Genomic DNA, 16891 nt, shown 5'->3' on the forward strand with positions numbered 1-16891 from the left:
TAACAAGAATAATTTTTTGGCTTCCTAAGGGAGGCTGATTTTCTCAGGCTCCAGTGGAAGCAGTTTTTGGCTTCTTTAAGTGATTAAAATAATCAGTTCTAGTTACATGTGGAAATACGTAGGATGAAGGATAATGCATTTATTAAAACACGGTTGAACCAGTAGATATGATAAGAAGGTGGTATATGGAGGTAGATTGGAGGAGACAGATTTTCTCATGTGTCACAAAATAGAAATAATAGGTAAACAGTGCTGGCCTCTAAACAGAGCTGTGCTTTTTTGAAGGCTTTTTCGTCTGCCATTCCTCCTCTTTCCTCCTCCGTGTTCAGTAAAAGGCATATTCCTCATTCCATAACAGTAAAAGACTAACTTTTCAATTAAATATTTCTAGATTCAAAGTATCAAATAGGAGGGACTACCATTATTTCAGTCTGTTTTAAGAAACTTCAAAAGGGAATGGGCATAGCAACAGAAAAAAGATCATTGATATGCAAAGTTGGTAGAGACAGTGCTTTGTATGCATTTCAGCTAGCCATTGCCAAAATAGTACGTTACAAATTGAAGTGTGATACGACTGAGGTTCTTCAGCCAAGTCTTAAAATCTAACCCAAATGCACTTTAAAGATTTACATTGTGAGTATCTCTGCAAACGTAGGTTTCATTTTACTAGTCAAAGAAAATTGCACACAACCTTCTTCAGAGTAATAATGTAGGAAAGGTTCTTTGAACTTAAATCTCCTCTGAAGATGCTACAAGTTAAAACATTCAGGTGGTGTGTTTGGAGGGGAAAAATTGTTGCATACCCTTTCCCCCACCATTGACATCTAAGCTCATTCTTGATTTTGAGCAGCTTTAACTTGGCTTTCTCTTGTTGGCTGACACCAAACAGATTCTGTATGATTAGATGCGTGCCTATCACATAAAATAAAATCTTGCTGCCTATTGCAGTAGTTCTGCCATAATTGCTGTGGTACATAGAATGGCGTGCATGGGTGAGGAGAAGGGAACAACATCTAACTGCTATTTTGTTTGTTTTGTTTCTCTTTAGTTAGCAAAGGAGATGGGAGAATCGCCTGATATTATTCAAGAAGAAGCCATGGAAATCCTGGATGAGATGGGCCACAGTATGCAATTAGGAGCTGTCAGATTTTTTGCCTTTACTCTGAGCAAAATATTTAAACAGCTTTTCCAGAGAGTTTGTGTGAATGAAGAAGGAATGCAGAGAGTGAGTACTGCTGGGGGAAAAAAAAAGGTTATAATATTTTCATACTCTAATCTTTGCTCCAAGTAACGAATATGAAAAATACACTCTGAAAAAACAGACTGCACTTCTGTTTATTACTACATTGCTTAATAAGCGTGGGGGGAAAGACAGGTGATATGTAAGTATTTTAGAGGTAAACGGGCAGCCGGACTTTTTGTACGTTTTCCAAATGGTAAGGAATACCATGTGTCAGTGATTCTGTTAGATTAGCTACTGAGGGAGTTTTTCTGCCGGATATTATAAATTTAATAAAGCATTTAGCTGAACTAGGGGTGAAAACCTAATGTTATGTGGCTGAGTGGGTTTGCTGTTCTGCGAAACTTTCATACAGCTAAGAATGGTGAAACACTCTGCACCTCTGAGGCAGGAGATGCTTTTATGTTTGCCTCAGTTTCCTAGGGAGCTGTCGTCCCCCTGTTTCATTGCAGGATGCTGCTGTTCTGGAGGGTGCAGTGCGCTCCCTGGAAGACAGCAGTGTCAGCCCTGACAGCCCCTGTTGGGTTTCCCATCCCCATCAAAAGGGATTTAAATTGAACTATCACGTAACAGGGTGACCCTGGCTTTTGAGTCCTCTAATACTTGTGAAACACAGGTTGCTAGTCTGGAAACTACTGCTCCCAATTTCCTGTGGTTCCATGCTGAAACAGGTACAGAGTATGTGGGCAGAGAAACCACCCTCAAACAAATCAGCTTCTGTTTGCCTTAAGCCCTGTGAAGGTCTGTATTTGGAAATTTCAACAGTCAGTCTGTAAATACTGCAACAATATTGTTTGTGCTGTTTTTCTTTTTTTAGCTGCAACATGCTATTCAGGAGCATCCAGTTGTACTGCTGCCCAGTCACCGAAGCTACGTAGACTTTTTGATGCTGTCCTATTTGCTATATACGTATGACTTGGCTTTACCAGTCATTGCTGCAGGAATAGGCAAGTATCTTCTCTTGACAATGTTTTCAGGATTCGGAGAATCTATAGCAAGGGGTCTGGTAGCTGCTACTAGAAATAGTTGTGTTTAACTTCTGTTCCAAATACGTCTTGTTAAAACCTCCTTGGGTGAGATGCTTGCAGTGTCTCAAAGCTTCTCATTGGTGCTGAGTCCAATCAAAGGTGAATTTTTTCATAGCAAGTTCACCCAGAAGTACTCAATCTGTAGAGCCAAGGCTGGGGCAAAGATAGCTGTTGTGAAGAAGACTTCTATATTGCTTTTTTGGCCTGGGAACAGGCAAAAACTTGCCCAAGAGCTACTGTCTATGTGGAACCTTTTGTGGTAATTTGTAGTTTTAAGTGCAGTCATAGTAGCCAGCTATGAAGTGCCATCTACCTCGTGTTTGTTGGTGATGCGACCGATTCCCTTGAAGCATTGGCAGAACTCTGTTATGTGAAGTGCTGAGAGCAGAGCTGGCTGGAAAACGAAATTTCACAACGGAGGTCACGATTTTGGACATACTTAATTCTAAAGCAGATGAAGCCAGCGTATTTGCAGGAAACAATTTTTGAAGACTTTAACAGTAAACATCTGAGTTTTTGAAAATCTAGACTCTGGAACCATTTAACTGAGAAACCTGATCTTGGAAGTATCAATCATGTCTTCTAAGCAGGCAGACAACAGCCTCAGGTCTGGTGCAGCGCTGTAAGGCGCACAGACAAGCTAACAAAGATTTGGGAACCTACTACTCTACTGTAGTCTACTTTACCAATCAAGAGGTTAGGAAGACCAGTAGAAAATCAGCAGAAGCTGGGAGGATGTGCTTGCTAGGGAAGATGAGATTCTGCTGGTCTTTGAGTTAATGGTATCTTGCCTCTGGGTGATGCAGGTTAGATTCTGGTGAATTCAGAAGTTGGTGTCTCATAGGTGCCTTAATCAAGGTGTTGCAGCTGCTTACCTGTCACAGATTGTTCAGAATCTGCTCACACGCTGTCATAGCTACCTGTGTAATCCTTTGCTGACTTTTGCATTAGAGCCTTTTTGAGTTTTGGGTCTCAAAGCAGTATCTTAAGATACTATTAGTTTAGCTTAGAGGGATTTTTTTTAGTGATTAGCATTTTTATAAGTATTTTGGGTGTTTTAGGTGTTTTGGGGTCAAAGTTCTTCACAATTAGGGGCTTGCAGCTTGATTATACTGCTGCATGTGTGTGTTATTTTAAATTCCTCTGGAGAAAACACAGTTCTCTATGGTTGCAGTTGTATTTACTGCATATTGTGTTAGAGGTTCATAAGATATGGTTTACAAACTCACTCTCAAAGTGGTACTTGTGCTGAGTGGAGAGATGCTGTCCTGATAGAGATGGAAAGTGCCTCTGCTTTGTTAGTTATCACTTGGCTTCAAGTAGCACATAGATAGATCAGTGGGGATTAGCTAAGGGAGGGTAAACAGTTGCCAGTAACGCCAGAGTACATGCTCATACAGTACATTAGTGGGAATCTAGCTGGTACTGGGATCGTGTTTCTGCCTCAGGTCTTGGGAGCAAGTCAGATTAGAGGCACAGAGCTGGTGAGGTACCGTGCGCCTGAGGTACGTGAAAGGATGCGTTTCAGTCCCAGTTTGTGGGGTGGATGTCTGTGGTGAGGAGAGGCGTTGGGCATGAAGCCAGCATCCTGACTACATGGCAGGAGAGTGGAAGGAGGGGATAGAGCCTGTGTTGTGGTGAGAGAGGGAGGGCAGTCGGAGAGTAAGGGAAAAAAGATGGACCTCTGCACATGGGAAGCTCTCACAGCTGTGATTGCTGCCCAGGGTCCTGTAACCCATTTGTTTTTACCTATTTTATATATCTGTCTATATATCTATCTCATATATATATGTGTGTGTGTGACAGATATGACATTTTCAAGGCAGTCTTTGTCAGCATCGCAGCTGGAAATGTGAATTTCTTTTACTGAGTGAATGTCTGTTCTCAAGTGTTTCATGGATTGAGGTGGCAAGGAGGTGGAAGCGGTACATGGCCAGCTGCTGTGTAGACTCGTTCTAAATACTTCCCAAGAAATTTGTTAACATTAAGTGTTTCCTGGTTTTGACAATTATGTGTTGACCATCATTGCTTAAAACTAGAAAACTATAAAAAATTTTAGCCGGTTTAGTGTACACCTCCCAAAATGATAAGTCAGGATCATAAATGGTATAATATAATGTAATTGGTCAGTTAATTTCTGTGTCTTCTAGGATACATTCAGTGGTAACTGATCTTTCTGAAGATGAGTGAGACAATGTACTTCAAAAACTTAGTCTTTGTAACGGTTGAAATCCGGCCATCTAACTTAGGAAAATAAATTGCTCTAAGTGAATGCAGCTGACAAAAAAAAATTGTAAGCATATTGTAATATGCTGTTCATGTCTACATAAGTCTTGCTAGACAATCTGAAAGCAAATAAAGGTATTTGCAACAGCAGAATCCTTGAAAGAGATCTTTATTCTGGTAATTGAATCAGTGTATTAGGGAAAGTGGTTGGTTCTGCTGGCTGATATTAATAAGTTTTCTGTGTGTGGTTTTGTTTCTTGTTTGGTTGTTTTTCAGATTTCCTAGGAATGAAGATAGTTGGTGAGCTGCTACGAAGGGCAGGTGCCTTTTTTATGCGACGTTCCTTTGGTGGGAACAGACTCTACTGGGCTGTGTTTGCTGAATATGTAAAAACGATGTTAAGGGTAAATAAATTACTGAACTCTCAAAATGCATCCTTAAGAAATACTCTATTGGAACAATTCATGTGAAATTTTCATGATGTTATAGCTATGTCATTGAAAGTCTTCACTGTGATCTGATTAAATGTATTTTACCTCAGAATTGCTGTAGGTGAAGAGCATGCATGCGCTCTGTTGTTACAGTTCAGCAGCAGGTGGTAAACAAATTGCTCCTCATCAGTTGGTTTGGATCGTGTGCCCATAAGTCATGACAGACAGTATTTTCATTAATTTAATTTAACTATATGGTATGGCAGATACAATGGATGAATATAGGCTTAGAGATGCATGGCTTCCATTAAAAAAAAAAATTACTTACATTTTAAGTATTTAAAACTATTTGCGGGCAGTAAAGAAGAAATGTTTTTATTTTCTGACCAGCTTTTTTTTTGTTTTACTTTTAAAGACTGGCTATGCCCCAATTGAATTTTTTCTTGAGGGGACTAGAAGCCGCACCGCCAAGACTCTGACGCCAAAGTTTGGTAGGTTTGTGGAAAACTTGAAGATTTTTATGATTGTTAGTGTTTTCGTTAGTGGCTACATGCTTTGTAAGTTCTCCAGACAGGAGGGGATGTTAAAGTGTTGGGAAGTTGGTGAGGTCTGTCAGAGTAGTGGAAAACACTGCAGTTGGAGTTCCAAGGCCATACAAAGAACAGCAGTACACATCTCTCGCACTCTACTGCTTTCCCTCCCTTTGCCCCATTGTGTACTTAATTGCATTACTCTTCATCCTTTTCTTTCTAGAAAATAGACGTCCCCTGAGCAGTAGAGAAATATTGTAAGCTAACTGTAAAAGTAATGGAGAACCTTTAGAAGGAAGATGCTGTGTGAGCGCAGAGCAGTGCTGCTGAAAAGCGCACAAATAGCTGTCCAAATGCATTGCTTACGTTTACCTTCTGTTTTAAAGCTTGGCAATGTCTTGTGCTTCTGCTTGCTTGAAGAGAGAGCAGGCACAGTGCACACCTATTAGCAGTTTCTAAAATTTGAAGGTATCTTCTCAAAGTTAAATTGCAGTTGCTTTTCCCTCCCTGAAAAAGACAAGTGATTCACTTTTTTCTTTTTTTTTCTATTTGCAGGTCTTCTCAGCATTGTGATGGAACCGTTTTTTAAACGTGAAGTCTTTGACACGTACCTTGTTCCCATCAGCATTAGCTACGAGAGGATATTAGAAGAATCTCTTTATGCATATGAACTCCTAGGAGTCCCAAAGCCCAAAGAATCTACATCTGTATGTAAATTCCTTAAGACCAGAATATAGGTGAATATATACGCACCCTGTAGCACCAAAATTTGAGTTTTGCCCTTCTTGTTTTTGTAGGGGTTGTTAAAAGCCAGAAGAATCCTCAGTGACAGTTTTGGTACCATACATATCTACGTTGGCCAGCCGGTATCACTTAGAACCTTGGCATCTGGGAGAATCAATCGGTGCCCATACAATTTGGTTCCCAGGTACCACATCTTTCCATGGTATATGCACACCAGGAAAAGCATTTGTTTAGTCCTCACCTATGTAAAATAATTAAGATGTTCTCTTGTACTTTGATTTCAACTTCTCTCCTCCCCTCCATCTGACTATTTAGACTGCTGAAATTTGTCTGCGCAGAGGCTTATCGTGCTTGTTACTGAGTGTTTCTGAAACAGGTTGTTAACGTGTGTAGCTTTGTACTGTGTCAAGAAGATGCCATTTTAAAATTTAATGATGATGCATGAGCCAGGCAAAGCTCTCTTTTCTGAGAATTCGGTGGGTTTGCCACTTAAAAATTCCACCTTTCTCTCCCTTCTTGCTTAATTACTGCGAACTGTTATGTGATCGTGTGCCAGGGAGCTGTAGCTAGGACTGGATTGGGTGACTTTTGCAATTTGTTATATAAAACATAATGGTTTTGAATTTTTTTTGAAGATAGCAAGTGTATGGCATTAATAGAGAGATCTGTGTTTCAAATACTGTCATGAAGCTACCGATATTTTGCTCTGTACTTCTGTTCTACATAGCACATAGATAGAATCACCCTCCAGATGTTAGGTGCTGTAAAGTAGTTAACAGATCTGGGAGCAATACAGAGGAAGTAAGGAAGGCTGTGATTTATATTCCAGTTTTTGGAGCTCTTTACCTTGAACTCCATTGTTCTTTTCAGGCATCTTCCCCAAAAGCCATCTGAGGATATCCAAGAATTTGTCAGTGACGTAGCTTATAAAATGGAGCTCCTGCAAATAGAAAACATGGTTTTGAGCCCGTGGGTGCTAGTTGCTGCTGTCCTGCTCCAGAATTTGCCAGCAATGGATTTTGAACTTCTAATAGAAAAGACCCTGTGGCTTAAAGGCTTAACACAGACTTTTGGAGGATTCATTGAATGGCCTGGTATGCAGAGAAAGTGTTATTTCTATTCCTTTTGTTGCTTATGAGGGATAAATTATATTTCTGTGGAGCAGTATATGGTGACAACTTTACAGAATGTTTTCCTTCGAGTTGTAAATGGATTTTAGGATATGCTAAAACTGATGCTAAAACCTGACAGGTTTTGACTTAGCCTGTAGAAGATAATATTTTGAAAAACAGTTAGGTGGAAACAGAACAGATACTGTACTGTTATACCCTGAAGTGTGGAATGAGGGGGAAATTATAAGGTACTTGTATTAGAGTACTGAGATTTGCCTAGTGCCTACCTTTCTGAACCCTCTGGAAGTCACCGGCAATGACCTGATTGGCAGCAGTTAACCTGGTGTAATGCTATGTTTGTTGCTCGATACTGACTATAGCTTCTTGTTGTTACTGTGGCAAAGAACTAGCGGAAACGAATGGGTGAGTGAAAATCAAAACTATAAGTTGTCTATTTATTTTTAAATTTCACTTTATCCCCAGAAACGGTGATGACTTTTGAGGAGAAGGCTTCTTTGGTGGTTTTATTTATACACACATGCTCACACACAGTCTTTTTTTATATGTATATATTGTCTGCTGAAAGGTTGATTCTCCTTCCAGACTTTCTGACCAACTGTTTTAAACCTCACTCTGTGAGCCAAGGTGACACAGGTAATTAATTTCAGAGCTTCAGGACATAAGTGGTAAAGCTGGCAAAGAAAAATAATGTGTAATGCACATACATTTACCTTTTCACTGTAGGTAGATTTAAACTGTGGATCTTTGCTTTTGTAGTCATGTGTATAATCAAGAATCCCTCTGAGTACTACAATAAAGAAATAGGAGCAGGCAACAGTTATAACAGAACTCTCTTATTTCTGGAAGAAAACCACTTCTCCTTTCTGGGGTTGGCACTGCAGTGAATGCGAACAAGGTCTGCTTCTGCCAGGCTGGTAAAAGGAAGAATTTCACGGCCATGGCAATACTGAAATGTTATTTAGAATCTTACTGCATAGTAAACTGAAAAACATACCACATTAGGGTTTGTTGATTTATTTTGTTTATTTTCTTAGCAACAATGAATAAGCTTTTGCTTTAGTAGAGTTGTGATGTAGTCAGGGAATAGCAAATAGGCATGGTAATGAAATGAGGAATGACAACTACTGAGCAGGTTTTGTTGGGAGTGTGCTGGCCCTGCTCTAGGCATTGGTTGCATAGAAACAGAGGTTGTTGTGTTGTTTTGGGTTGTCAGTAATTTGAAAGAATAAATACATTTGGCGAATTTGGCAACATCACCAAGTCAGCAACTACATGTACCCTGTCCATTCTCTTGTCTCCAAACAGCTAGTTGTTTCTGCCTTTGTCATGCTGGTTGGTTGGTACAGACAGAACATTTGCTTGGCTGTTAGAAAATTTTATGTTAAAAACAGGAACTGCAAAATGACTTGCTCAGACTTCTGCTTCTTATTGCATTGAGAAACTTGGAAGCTTTAGCAAAACTGGAACAAAGTAGGCTGAAGGAGCAAACAAGACGCAAGGGGATTCTGTGTGAAATCTGCGTCAAGGGGAAAGAATATGAAAATTTTTGTTTTCTGTCAGAGGCTATATTGATTTGATATGCTTGTGGTGCTGTGAACGTGTAAAGTGTATTTTAATATTCAAGAAGAAGTTTTTATTGCTTCTTTCCTTGCTTGCCAAAGAGTTCAGATTTGACGCAGGGAATGTTTTGGTAGTGTTTAAAGTGTAAGGTGTTCTAAAATGGTGAGTGTATTTTCAAGATTTGAGATGCTGCTCTTTATCTGAATAAAGTTTGCGGTGTGTCACGCTGACCAAAAAGCTTGACCAAAGCCCACAGGTTTGTGAAACTCCTGCCTGCCTTTGAAGAACTTTGTTGTTTAAAAAACGAAAATCAAAACCACACGCTTCCTTGCTTTAGGCATTGTAAAAGGATTGTCTTGCGAAACAAGGAAGAGGTTTAAGTGCAGTCTGGTTTCTCTTTGAGCGGGTATATTATGTAACGATACTTACGCTAGGATTTCTTTAAACTTAATTTGGGATGAGGCCTTCCTTGTATATGAGAGTTGAGGAAAAACATTATAAAGACTTGAGCATCTGATTCAAAACTTGTAGTGTCAGAAATCCCTCAGCAAAAGTATGGTCTCCATTTCCTTACTGATGAATGTATCCATCAAACAGATCTATCTAGGCTCAGAATATTCGTTCCAGAGACAAAGGAAGTATTTGTCGTAGTTAGCAAGTGGAAGAATTTAAAAGTGTTTTAATTACGGAAATGTCTGAAATTTGTTCTCTCCATCTCATACTATGCCTAGACTGCCAGTTCCTGGTATGGATTATTTTAGAACATCTCTCTAACTGAATGTTTGGTGTAGTAATTGGTCTTCAGTGATAATGAAATGCTGGTGCATTTTAGGCTGTTTCAATAGCATTATGTTCCCTTTTGCATCTCCCTGAGTGTTGTGTTTTCCTGCTAGATAACCTGTGTGCCAAAAAAGCAGTTCTGTCCGGCCTCAGCCTGCATTCCAACATTGCTCGCCTTGTCGATGGCCGCGTGGTCCTAAATGACAAAGGAGGGGAAGATGGAGCCATAGGGGAGATCGTCTTTAAGCGTGCTCTGGCCATCCTCATGTGCGCTACCTACAGAAACCAGCTGCTGAACGTGTTTGTGCGTCCATCTCTGGTAGCACTTGCCTTGCAGATGACACGCAGCTTCAGAAAAGGTACGTTTGGGTAGCTCGTGAGAGTCTGATGGCTTCGCTCCTTGCACTGTCAGCTGTGAGAGGAGTAAGAGGTTCCTGTGTCTGGTGGTGGGAGCTACCTCAGACCCTGATCCTCTGGATAAGGTCCCATGGCATAAGGTGGATGTGTTGGGAGGGGATGGGGGTGTTCGCTTGCCTTTTTTGTTTGTTTACCCTTTGATACTTTTGAAAGTAGGTATATTCTGCTGAGAGGGCAGGGTAAGATGAGCTGATCCCAGTTGCTAAGTGTCTTGTTGGCGTTTAGCAGACCAGCTTTTTAGGTTACAAATCACACACAGCTCACGCTTGCATACAGTGCAGCCAGTTCGCAGTCTTTCTTCTCTTCCCACTACTGTTTCTGAAATATTTCAGTGTTTTCCAATACTTGGCTCTTAAAGAAACTTTTCAGAATACATACCTTAGTTTTGTGCAGCGTCTGATTATGTGGTATTTTAATGCATATTCTGAGAGGCTGCAACCCCCTGCTCTTTCCTTTTGGTAACAAGTGAATCGAGTGCTTTGAGTACTTGCTGTTCTGTTGTGGTGGTTTCTGCTGTATATGTATGTATGCTTTTAATGTCAAGTCCAAATTTTATTTGAAGTAGATACTCTCTCTAAAATAAGGACTAAATGACTTTTCATTTGCATGTTTTAAATTATGTTTTTAAACAACAGTACTTTATAATATTTTTTCCAGAGGAAGTCTATAGCTGCTTCAGCTTCTTGAGGGATGTTTTTTCTGATGAGTTCATCTTCTTTCCTGGCATTTCGCTGAAGGTAAAAACATCCTTTATACAAAAATACTGATAGTCAGTAATGCGGCCAACTAAAATTGCATCTGATTTCAGGGCTGTGCCGAACAAGTGCTTTGTGATAAATGTGTACAGTGATACCAACTTGATCTGTAAGTGGGAGGGAGAACTTAAAAGGGTGTCATCTGGTTAGTTGCAAAACATTGTCAGAATCCACAAGGTTGCATATGCAATCTTTTTTTTTTTTTTTTTCCCCCTTCCAGTGAAAAACTGAAAATCCTGAAATTGCCGAATTCTGAGGTATTAAAATCAACTGTAGCAGAAGTTTGGCTTTTTTGCATAAAACTACCAAGTCTTCCAGCACAGATACAAAAATATTTGTAAAGCAGTCTTTTAAATGAGGTGTAAATACTGTCCTCTTGCTCTGCGGTTACAAAAGAAGCCTTAGGCTGTGAAGAAAAAAGTGTTGATGTAGATTTAATTGAATTCTATCACAGAGTGGGTATGTTCTGTCAGCACAGAAGCAAGACAGGAATCCTTATTGAGGGTACACCAGGATAATATTTTCTAAAAGCTCTCACAGACTGTGTAGCAGAAGGGCACTGCTGCTCTTTCAGAAAGTTAAACTATAGGTGTTATACCAATCAATGATCAGCCATTGTATGCCCTTATTATCTTTGACAAATAGAGTATGCAATTCTAAATTTAAGTGCCTGTTGTCCTCTGGTTGATTATAGTCCTAGTGCAGCTGTGATCAGTTGTTTTGTGTGGCTCCGTCTTGTGTGGTCTGCGATGGCAGGGCTACCGGGGGCTGTGCCAGCACCCAGCACCTCGGCTCTTGAAGTACACCTCTGTACTCGCCTCTCCCTGACTGCACAGCATGGCTGTACCTACTCTGTAGTGTTTATACAACAGCTAATATTCCTCTTACACCTTGAACTCTGAAGATTTCAATGTTCCTGTGCATTAGTAAACTTTTTTTTTTTAATATTTTGATGGTTGAGACCTTTTAGCTTTTTATTACTGGCATTTATCTCATGTAGATTTGGATAGTACGTTGTGAGCACTACGAGGGAAGTGCTTGTAGTAAAGCCTGATTTAAATTTCTGCAGCCAAAATCCTCTAGAGAGTGAGGCGATGCAGCCTGTGAAGGGTTTTGAAGTGAGAACTTTCCTAATGGCGTGACAGTGTCCTTCTTACGGAAGCTTCAGTTGGATGCTATTTGCTTGGGAAGAGTTTCCCCTCGTTTCGCCCTCCACCCCATACAACCATAACTCAGACAAAGGCAGTATTGTTCCTGCACCCTGCCTTCTTACAGGGCTCCTTATGTCTGCGTGCTCGCCTGACCCAGCTGCACACAGGCAAGCCGTGAAAACTGCGGAGCAGCACTTTTTGCTCTCTGCGGGACTTGCTGTGTTGGTTTGTACACATCCCGCTGGGTCGGAGCTGGCTCTGCTCCAGCCATCTGGAAATGCAGGTTAGCACAAGTTTAAGAGTTAAAAAAAAAAAACTGGTTCAACAACATAGCCAGTATAAACTGGTAAGTCCACGTGTAGTTTTTATTTGGGTTTAAAACTGATTAAATGTGATTTTTATCAGTGCTAAGGCTAAATATCTGATGGTGGTATTTATGATCTTTCCTGCATTAAAAAAAGAGGTAAGTATAATTTTCATAAGAATATTCAAGACTTGCAACTATATTAAAATCTTATAGTTTTTTATATAGAAGAGAATTGGGCCTTTTTTTAAAGGCTGGTTGGCACAGTTACGTTTAGTTTTCATTGTTAGCAATTGTTGCCTCTTGCAGCTTTTTTCTTTTAAAGTACCAAAACCAAGCAGGGAACAGGAAGGTGACTGGCCATGACTGGCTTTACTGGAGTTAAATGAAAGAGTTGCTATGATGTTAAGGGATCTCTTAGCAACCCAACTCTAGTCGTCCATGTGTCTGTCACATCTGTGTCCCATCCCCTCATGTTCTCGATGTGTCCCCTTCCCTTTACACCATTATTGGCAATAAAATGGTTTTGTCGTTGACATTTCCATAGTTTGTAACTTTTGGCCATTGTGTTGCGGGTCAGTGAACTATGTTATCGTTTATTGCAAACAGTGGACATAAGATAAAGGCAAACCCTGGCATTAAAAATAAATAAATAAATAAAGTTTCAAAAAAACACCCACAGAAAAAACCTGAAACCAGACAACCTGACCCTATTCTGACAAAATCCTGAGGGAAGCTGAGGCTGGCTCTTACAGTAGCAGCCACAGCCACTGTCTTTGTTCCTAGGCCTGTCGTATGTCGAGATACTGCTGTGTTTAAGGACATGTTCCCACTGCCTTTTTATAAGGGGACTTCTGGTCCATAGGAAAATTTTGGTTGGAGTCTCTTGAGAACTGAGTTCAGAAATGGAAGTGGTGTCCTGTTGTGTGGTTTTTGTTGTTGATTTTGTGGGGGAAGGTAGGTGCACTTGCTGTAGATGTTAAAATTTCAGTTTTGCTTCTCTCTCCCAGGATTTTGAGGAAGGATGTTTTCTACTCATAAAATGTGATGCCATTCAAACAAGTCAACAAGAAATCTACCCTACCGACAAAGGAAGTGTTACAGTATCTTTCTTGTCAGCTATGTTCAGACCTTTTGTGGAAGGTTATCAGGTATATTGTTCTTCAGAAAGTTATCTTTCTTCTCCTGTGTCTTATAGGGAAATTAGGAGAGCTGTGATACTTCTGCAGTATAAATAGTGACTGTTTTCATGGCTGGGGGGTGCAAGGGTTGCGAAATAGCAGTAATAAGTACCTTAAACACCACGTTCTCCCTGGGATCCTGATTTTAGCTTTTGGCTCAGACTCTTCCAATTGACTAAAGCAGTAACTACCTTGTAATGTGATGGCCCATTGTGGGTTTATAAGCTTCACGGGGAGCGTGCTGCTACCAGGTTCATTGCTTTTCCTTACGAGCAGCTCTTAATTCATTTTATGTTGGCTGTCCTGCCGGGTGCAGAAAAGAGTTTGCATCTCATATCTGATAGCTTTTTTGGGAGTCATTAATTGCATCCATAGCTCTTTAAATTCTTTTGGTTTTCCAAGGTTTGAATAAGACTAAACACTTACATTCCTGTAATAAGCAATGCATACAAAATCAGGAGGCTAAAATCTCAGGTATGTCAGCATAAGATTGGTGGGACTGTGGACATTTGAACCTAGTGGAATCTGTTAATGATCTGGTGTATGACTTGGGCTCAACTGTACTGATTTGCACAGGTTTTCCCATCTATAAAACAGGTATTGCTTTAAAAAAATTATACTGTTTTTGATTGTGAGAACAGGAATGTTAGATTAATGTCTGAGGTAACTATTACAGTATTACTGAATCTTATTTTATTATTAGTTTTCTCACGTCTCTTAAACAGTAATAAAAATTTCAGGTGCTCTGTGTAATGATACCTTTGAGTTCCTCTCCTACGCTTTTCAAAGTCTAACAGTATTACTTACTTATGAGGACATGTCTGTCTGTAATTCATAACAAGCTGACAATCAAAAAGAAAAAAGTGCTAATTTTTTAAAAAAATGTTAGTTAATTTTCAGATACCTCTCAAAGGAAACAAAAGAAGCCTTTACCGAGAAGCAGTTTATACCTGGAGTCCGCAACTTTGTTTTTCAGCTTCTTGAGAAGGGTGTGTACAGCCATTATGCAATATGATTTTACGAGTGTAGCCTGTTAATGCAAAGTGATAAAACTTTTAATTGTGTTTCTGCTTTCTCTGTAGGGAATACACAGTGTTATGAAGCGCTGTCTTCTGACCTGCAGAAAAATGCCTTAGCAGCTCTTGTGCAACTGGGTGCAGTGAAGAAGAAGAAAATGTAAGTAGCATTGGCTTTTTGGTGTATAGAAGTCAGTGTGTGGTCTTACTGGCAATTCTTAATGACCGAGCTATTAGTATGAAGCAGAACAGCAGAACCTCGACTGCCTGAGCACCAGGCAGCTGACGGTTGATTGGATTTACCTGAATGGTGGTGAAGACCCAGGTAGTTCCTTTCTGTACACGCTGTAGAAGCAGAATGGCACCCCCTTATAGTGAGAACACCCCTGTGGGACCCAGCAACTAAATTCCTTAACTCACTAGTAGGCTGCTTCTGACTCCCTTTACCTTTTGGTCTTCAAAGTTTCTCCCAAGGCTTTGGTAAGCAAAGAGAACAGTCCTGCTTATTTTTGATAGAAGAGTTACTCTGTGTGTTACACTAACCCTCACCAGGCAATGTAAGCAATAATCGGGAATGCTACTAGTTTTGGGGCGGGTTTCAGCACTAACATCTCAAAGCAATTTAACTGAAAGCCTAGTTGTTAAAGTCTTTTAACGTGGTTCATAGTTTATAGGCCTAAGATTAAAAACCAGCTATTGTTATACAAAAATACGGTGACATGCATTTCCTGTTAACAAGTTAATTCGTGTTGTGGTGCTTCTTACTGTATTTAAAAGTATAACCGTGGAAGTCCCTGATACAACAAGTCCCTACGTTGTCTTGAGTGTTTCACAGAACGCAGTTGGCAGCTGATGACCCTGAGCTATTTTCTTACGCCTCTGTTCAGGAAATGAGTTAGTTAAGGTTTGTAGTGCTCTTGGAAAGCGCACAACGTACTGTTGTTGTTATGTCCCCTGCCATGTCACTGTGCGAAGTAGATGTCTATAGCTAAATTCCCCTTTCAAGCAAAAGGATTAAATCAATAGGGTGCAACAGAATTTGACATCAGCTGAAGATTTGGTTCAGTTTCAGAGAGATAGTCTTGAAAATTATATGATTGAAAACAAACAAACGTTCTTTTCCTGTAGTTGTCCCTAATAAAAATCAAGAGACGAGAGAGACATGGGGACTGTGAACGAGTCCTTGAGTACAGTCTGCTTAGAAGTCTGCCATGTCCTTAAAATTAATATGTGTGCTGGTAGGATGAAAAATGTGATGTAATTATGAACATGTTTAATTCAGATTATTCATATAGCAATGACTGGAATAAGAAATATTCATTGAAGAAACAGGTTTTGTTTCTTTTAACTGTAGGGCCAATGGATTCACTTTCAATGTAAATCAAGAGGCTGTTAATAAAATCCTGGACATGTTTGGTAAGTGTTCTCCAATTAATTTGAAGATAGCTTCTCAAGTTATAAATTACTTTGGACAACGCACATACGTTAGATGTAGTGTTTTTTCCCTAGTAGTTTCTTAGGATTTTTGTAGACATAAAGCTAATGGCACTTTTTTACAATACTTTTTCTGGTGTCATTGACTGCAGGCTTCCAATCCCCCTTCTTTATTTGAAATACTGCGCAACCCAATGATGAAGGAAAATAAAGCAGTTTAATGGAGGGGTAATTACAGCATTTTGATGATTTTATTTTTTTTTTTTTAATTAGACACTAGGATACCTGTACAGAAACCTGTGGCTGCACGACTCTAGGTGGTTCCTGATGCTGGGGGGGATGTAAGCGCCTGCTGAGAACACGGACCAGCACCCAGCGGGAGCAGGGACGGGAGCAGGTGAGGTTCCCCTCTTGCCCGGCCCGCCTGCGAGCGCGGGGGGCAGAGGGGTGTTCTTCAGCGGGGCAGCTCTCCAGTACCGCTGCGAAGCTGTTGGTGCCGAGGGTTAGCGTTGTATTTGTATCCTCTCTGTGGTTTGTTTTCCAAAATTGATTAAACGTTGTTGTCTTTTTTTTTCTTTTTGATAAATATTTAAAGAGACATGGACAGTAATGGCTACTTAAGTACATTTTTCTAAACTTGTAACAAGGAATGTGATCGGTTTCAGATATTTCATGGATGTGAAAATGTAACAGGCAATTAAAAGACTTGCTATTAAAATTAATATTTAGAAAAATACATTGCTGGCTGGCTAAATGTAAGATGAGGCCCTTGTGAATGAAGAGCACAAAGCAAATCTTGGGCAATAACCAGAGATGCTAATTGTGTTGGGTTTTGGTTTAGGGTGGTTTGTTGGTTTTGGTTTTTAAGCAACTTGGCATTATTTTAATTACTTCATGAATGCTGTACTTAAACATGCAATTAAAGCAGCGTCGTTAACGAGTCTGTTCTCTCTTCCGCCCG

At 40.0% G+C, this 16891-nt stretch overlaps 1 protein-coding gene across 1 annotated transcript in view; it reads left to right on the forward strand.

The window, feature by feature from the left end:
• GNPAT (glyceronephosphate O-acyltransferase) overlaps nt 1–16247 on the forward strand; it is a gene marked incomplete at its 5' end in the record, with an annotated part of 18412 nt that extends 2165 nt beyond the window's left edge. The window contains 14 exon segments of the mRNA XM_009694592.1: nt 1049–1225; nt 2058–2187; nt 4771–4898; nt 5341–5416; nt 6011–6162; nt 6253–6383; nt 7070–7293; nt 9786–10031; nt 10747–10826; nt 13310–13450; nt 14370–14469; nt 14563–14656; nt 15851–15912; nt 16204–16247. Of these exon segments, the coding sequence (XP_009692894.1) occupies nt 1049–1225; nt 2058–2187; nt 4771–4898; nt 5341–5416; nt 6011–6162; nt 6253–6383; nt 7070–7293; nt 9786–10031; nt 10747–10826; nt 13310–13450; nt 14370–14469; nt 14563–14656; nt 15851–15912; nt 16204–16247 (1785 nt within the window).
• Between the last annotated feature and the right edge of the window lie 644 nt (nt 16248–16891).

Source organism: Cariama cristata, unplaced genomic scaffold, assembly GCF_000690535.1.
Source record: "Cariama cristata isolate BGI_N322 unplaced genomic scaffold, ASM69053v1 scaffold27950, whole genome shotgun sequence".
Classification (NCBI taxonomy): domain Eukaryota; kingdom Metazoa; phylum Chordata; class Aves; order Cariamiformes; family Cariamidae; genus Cariama; species Cariama cristata.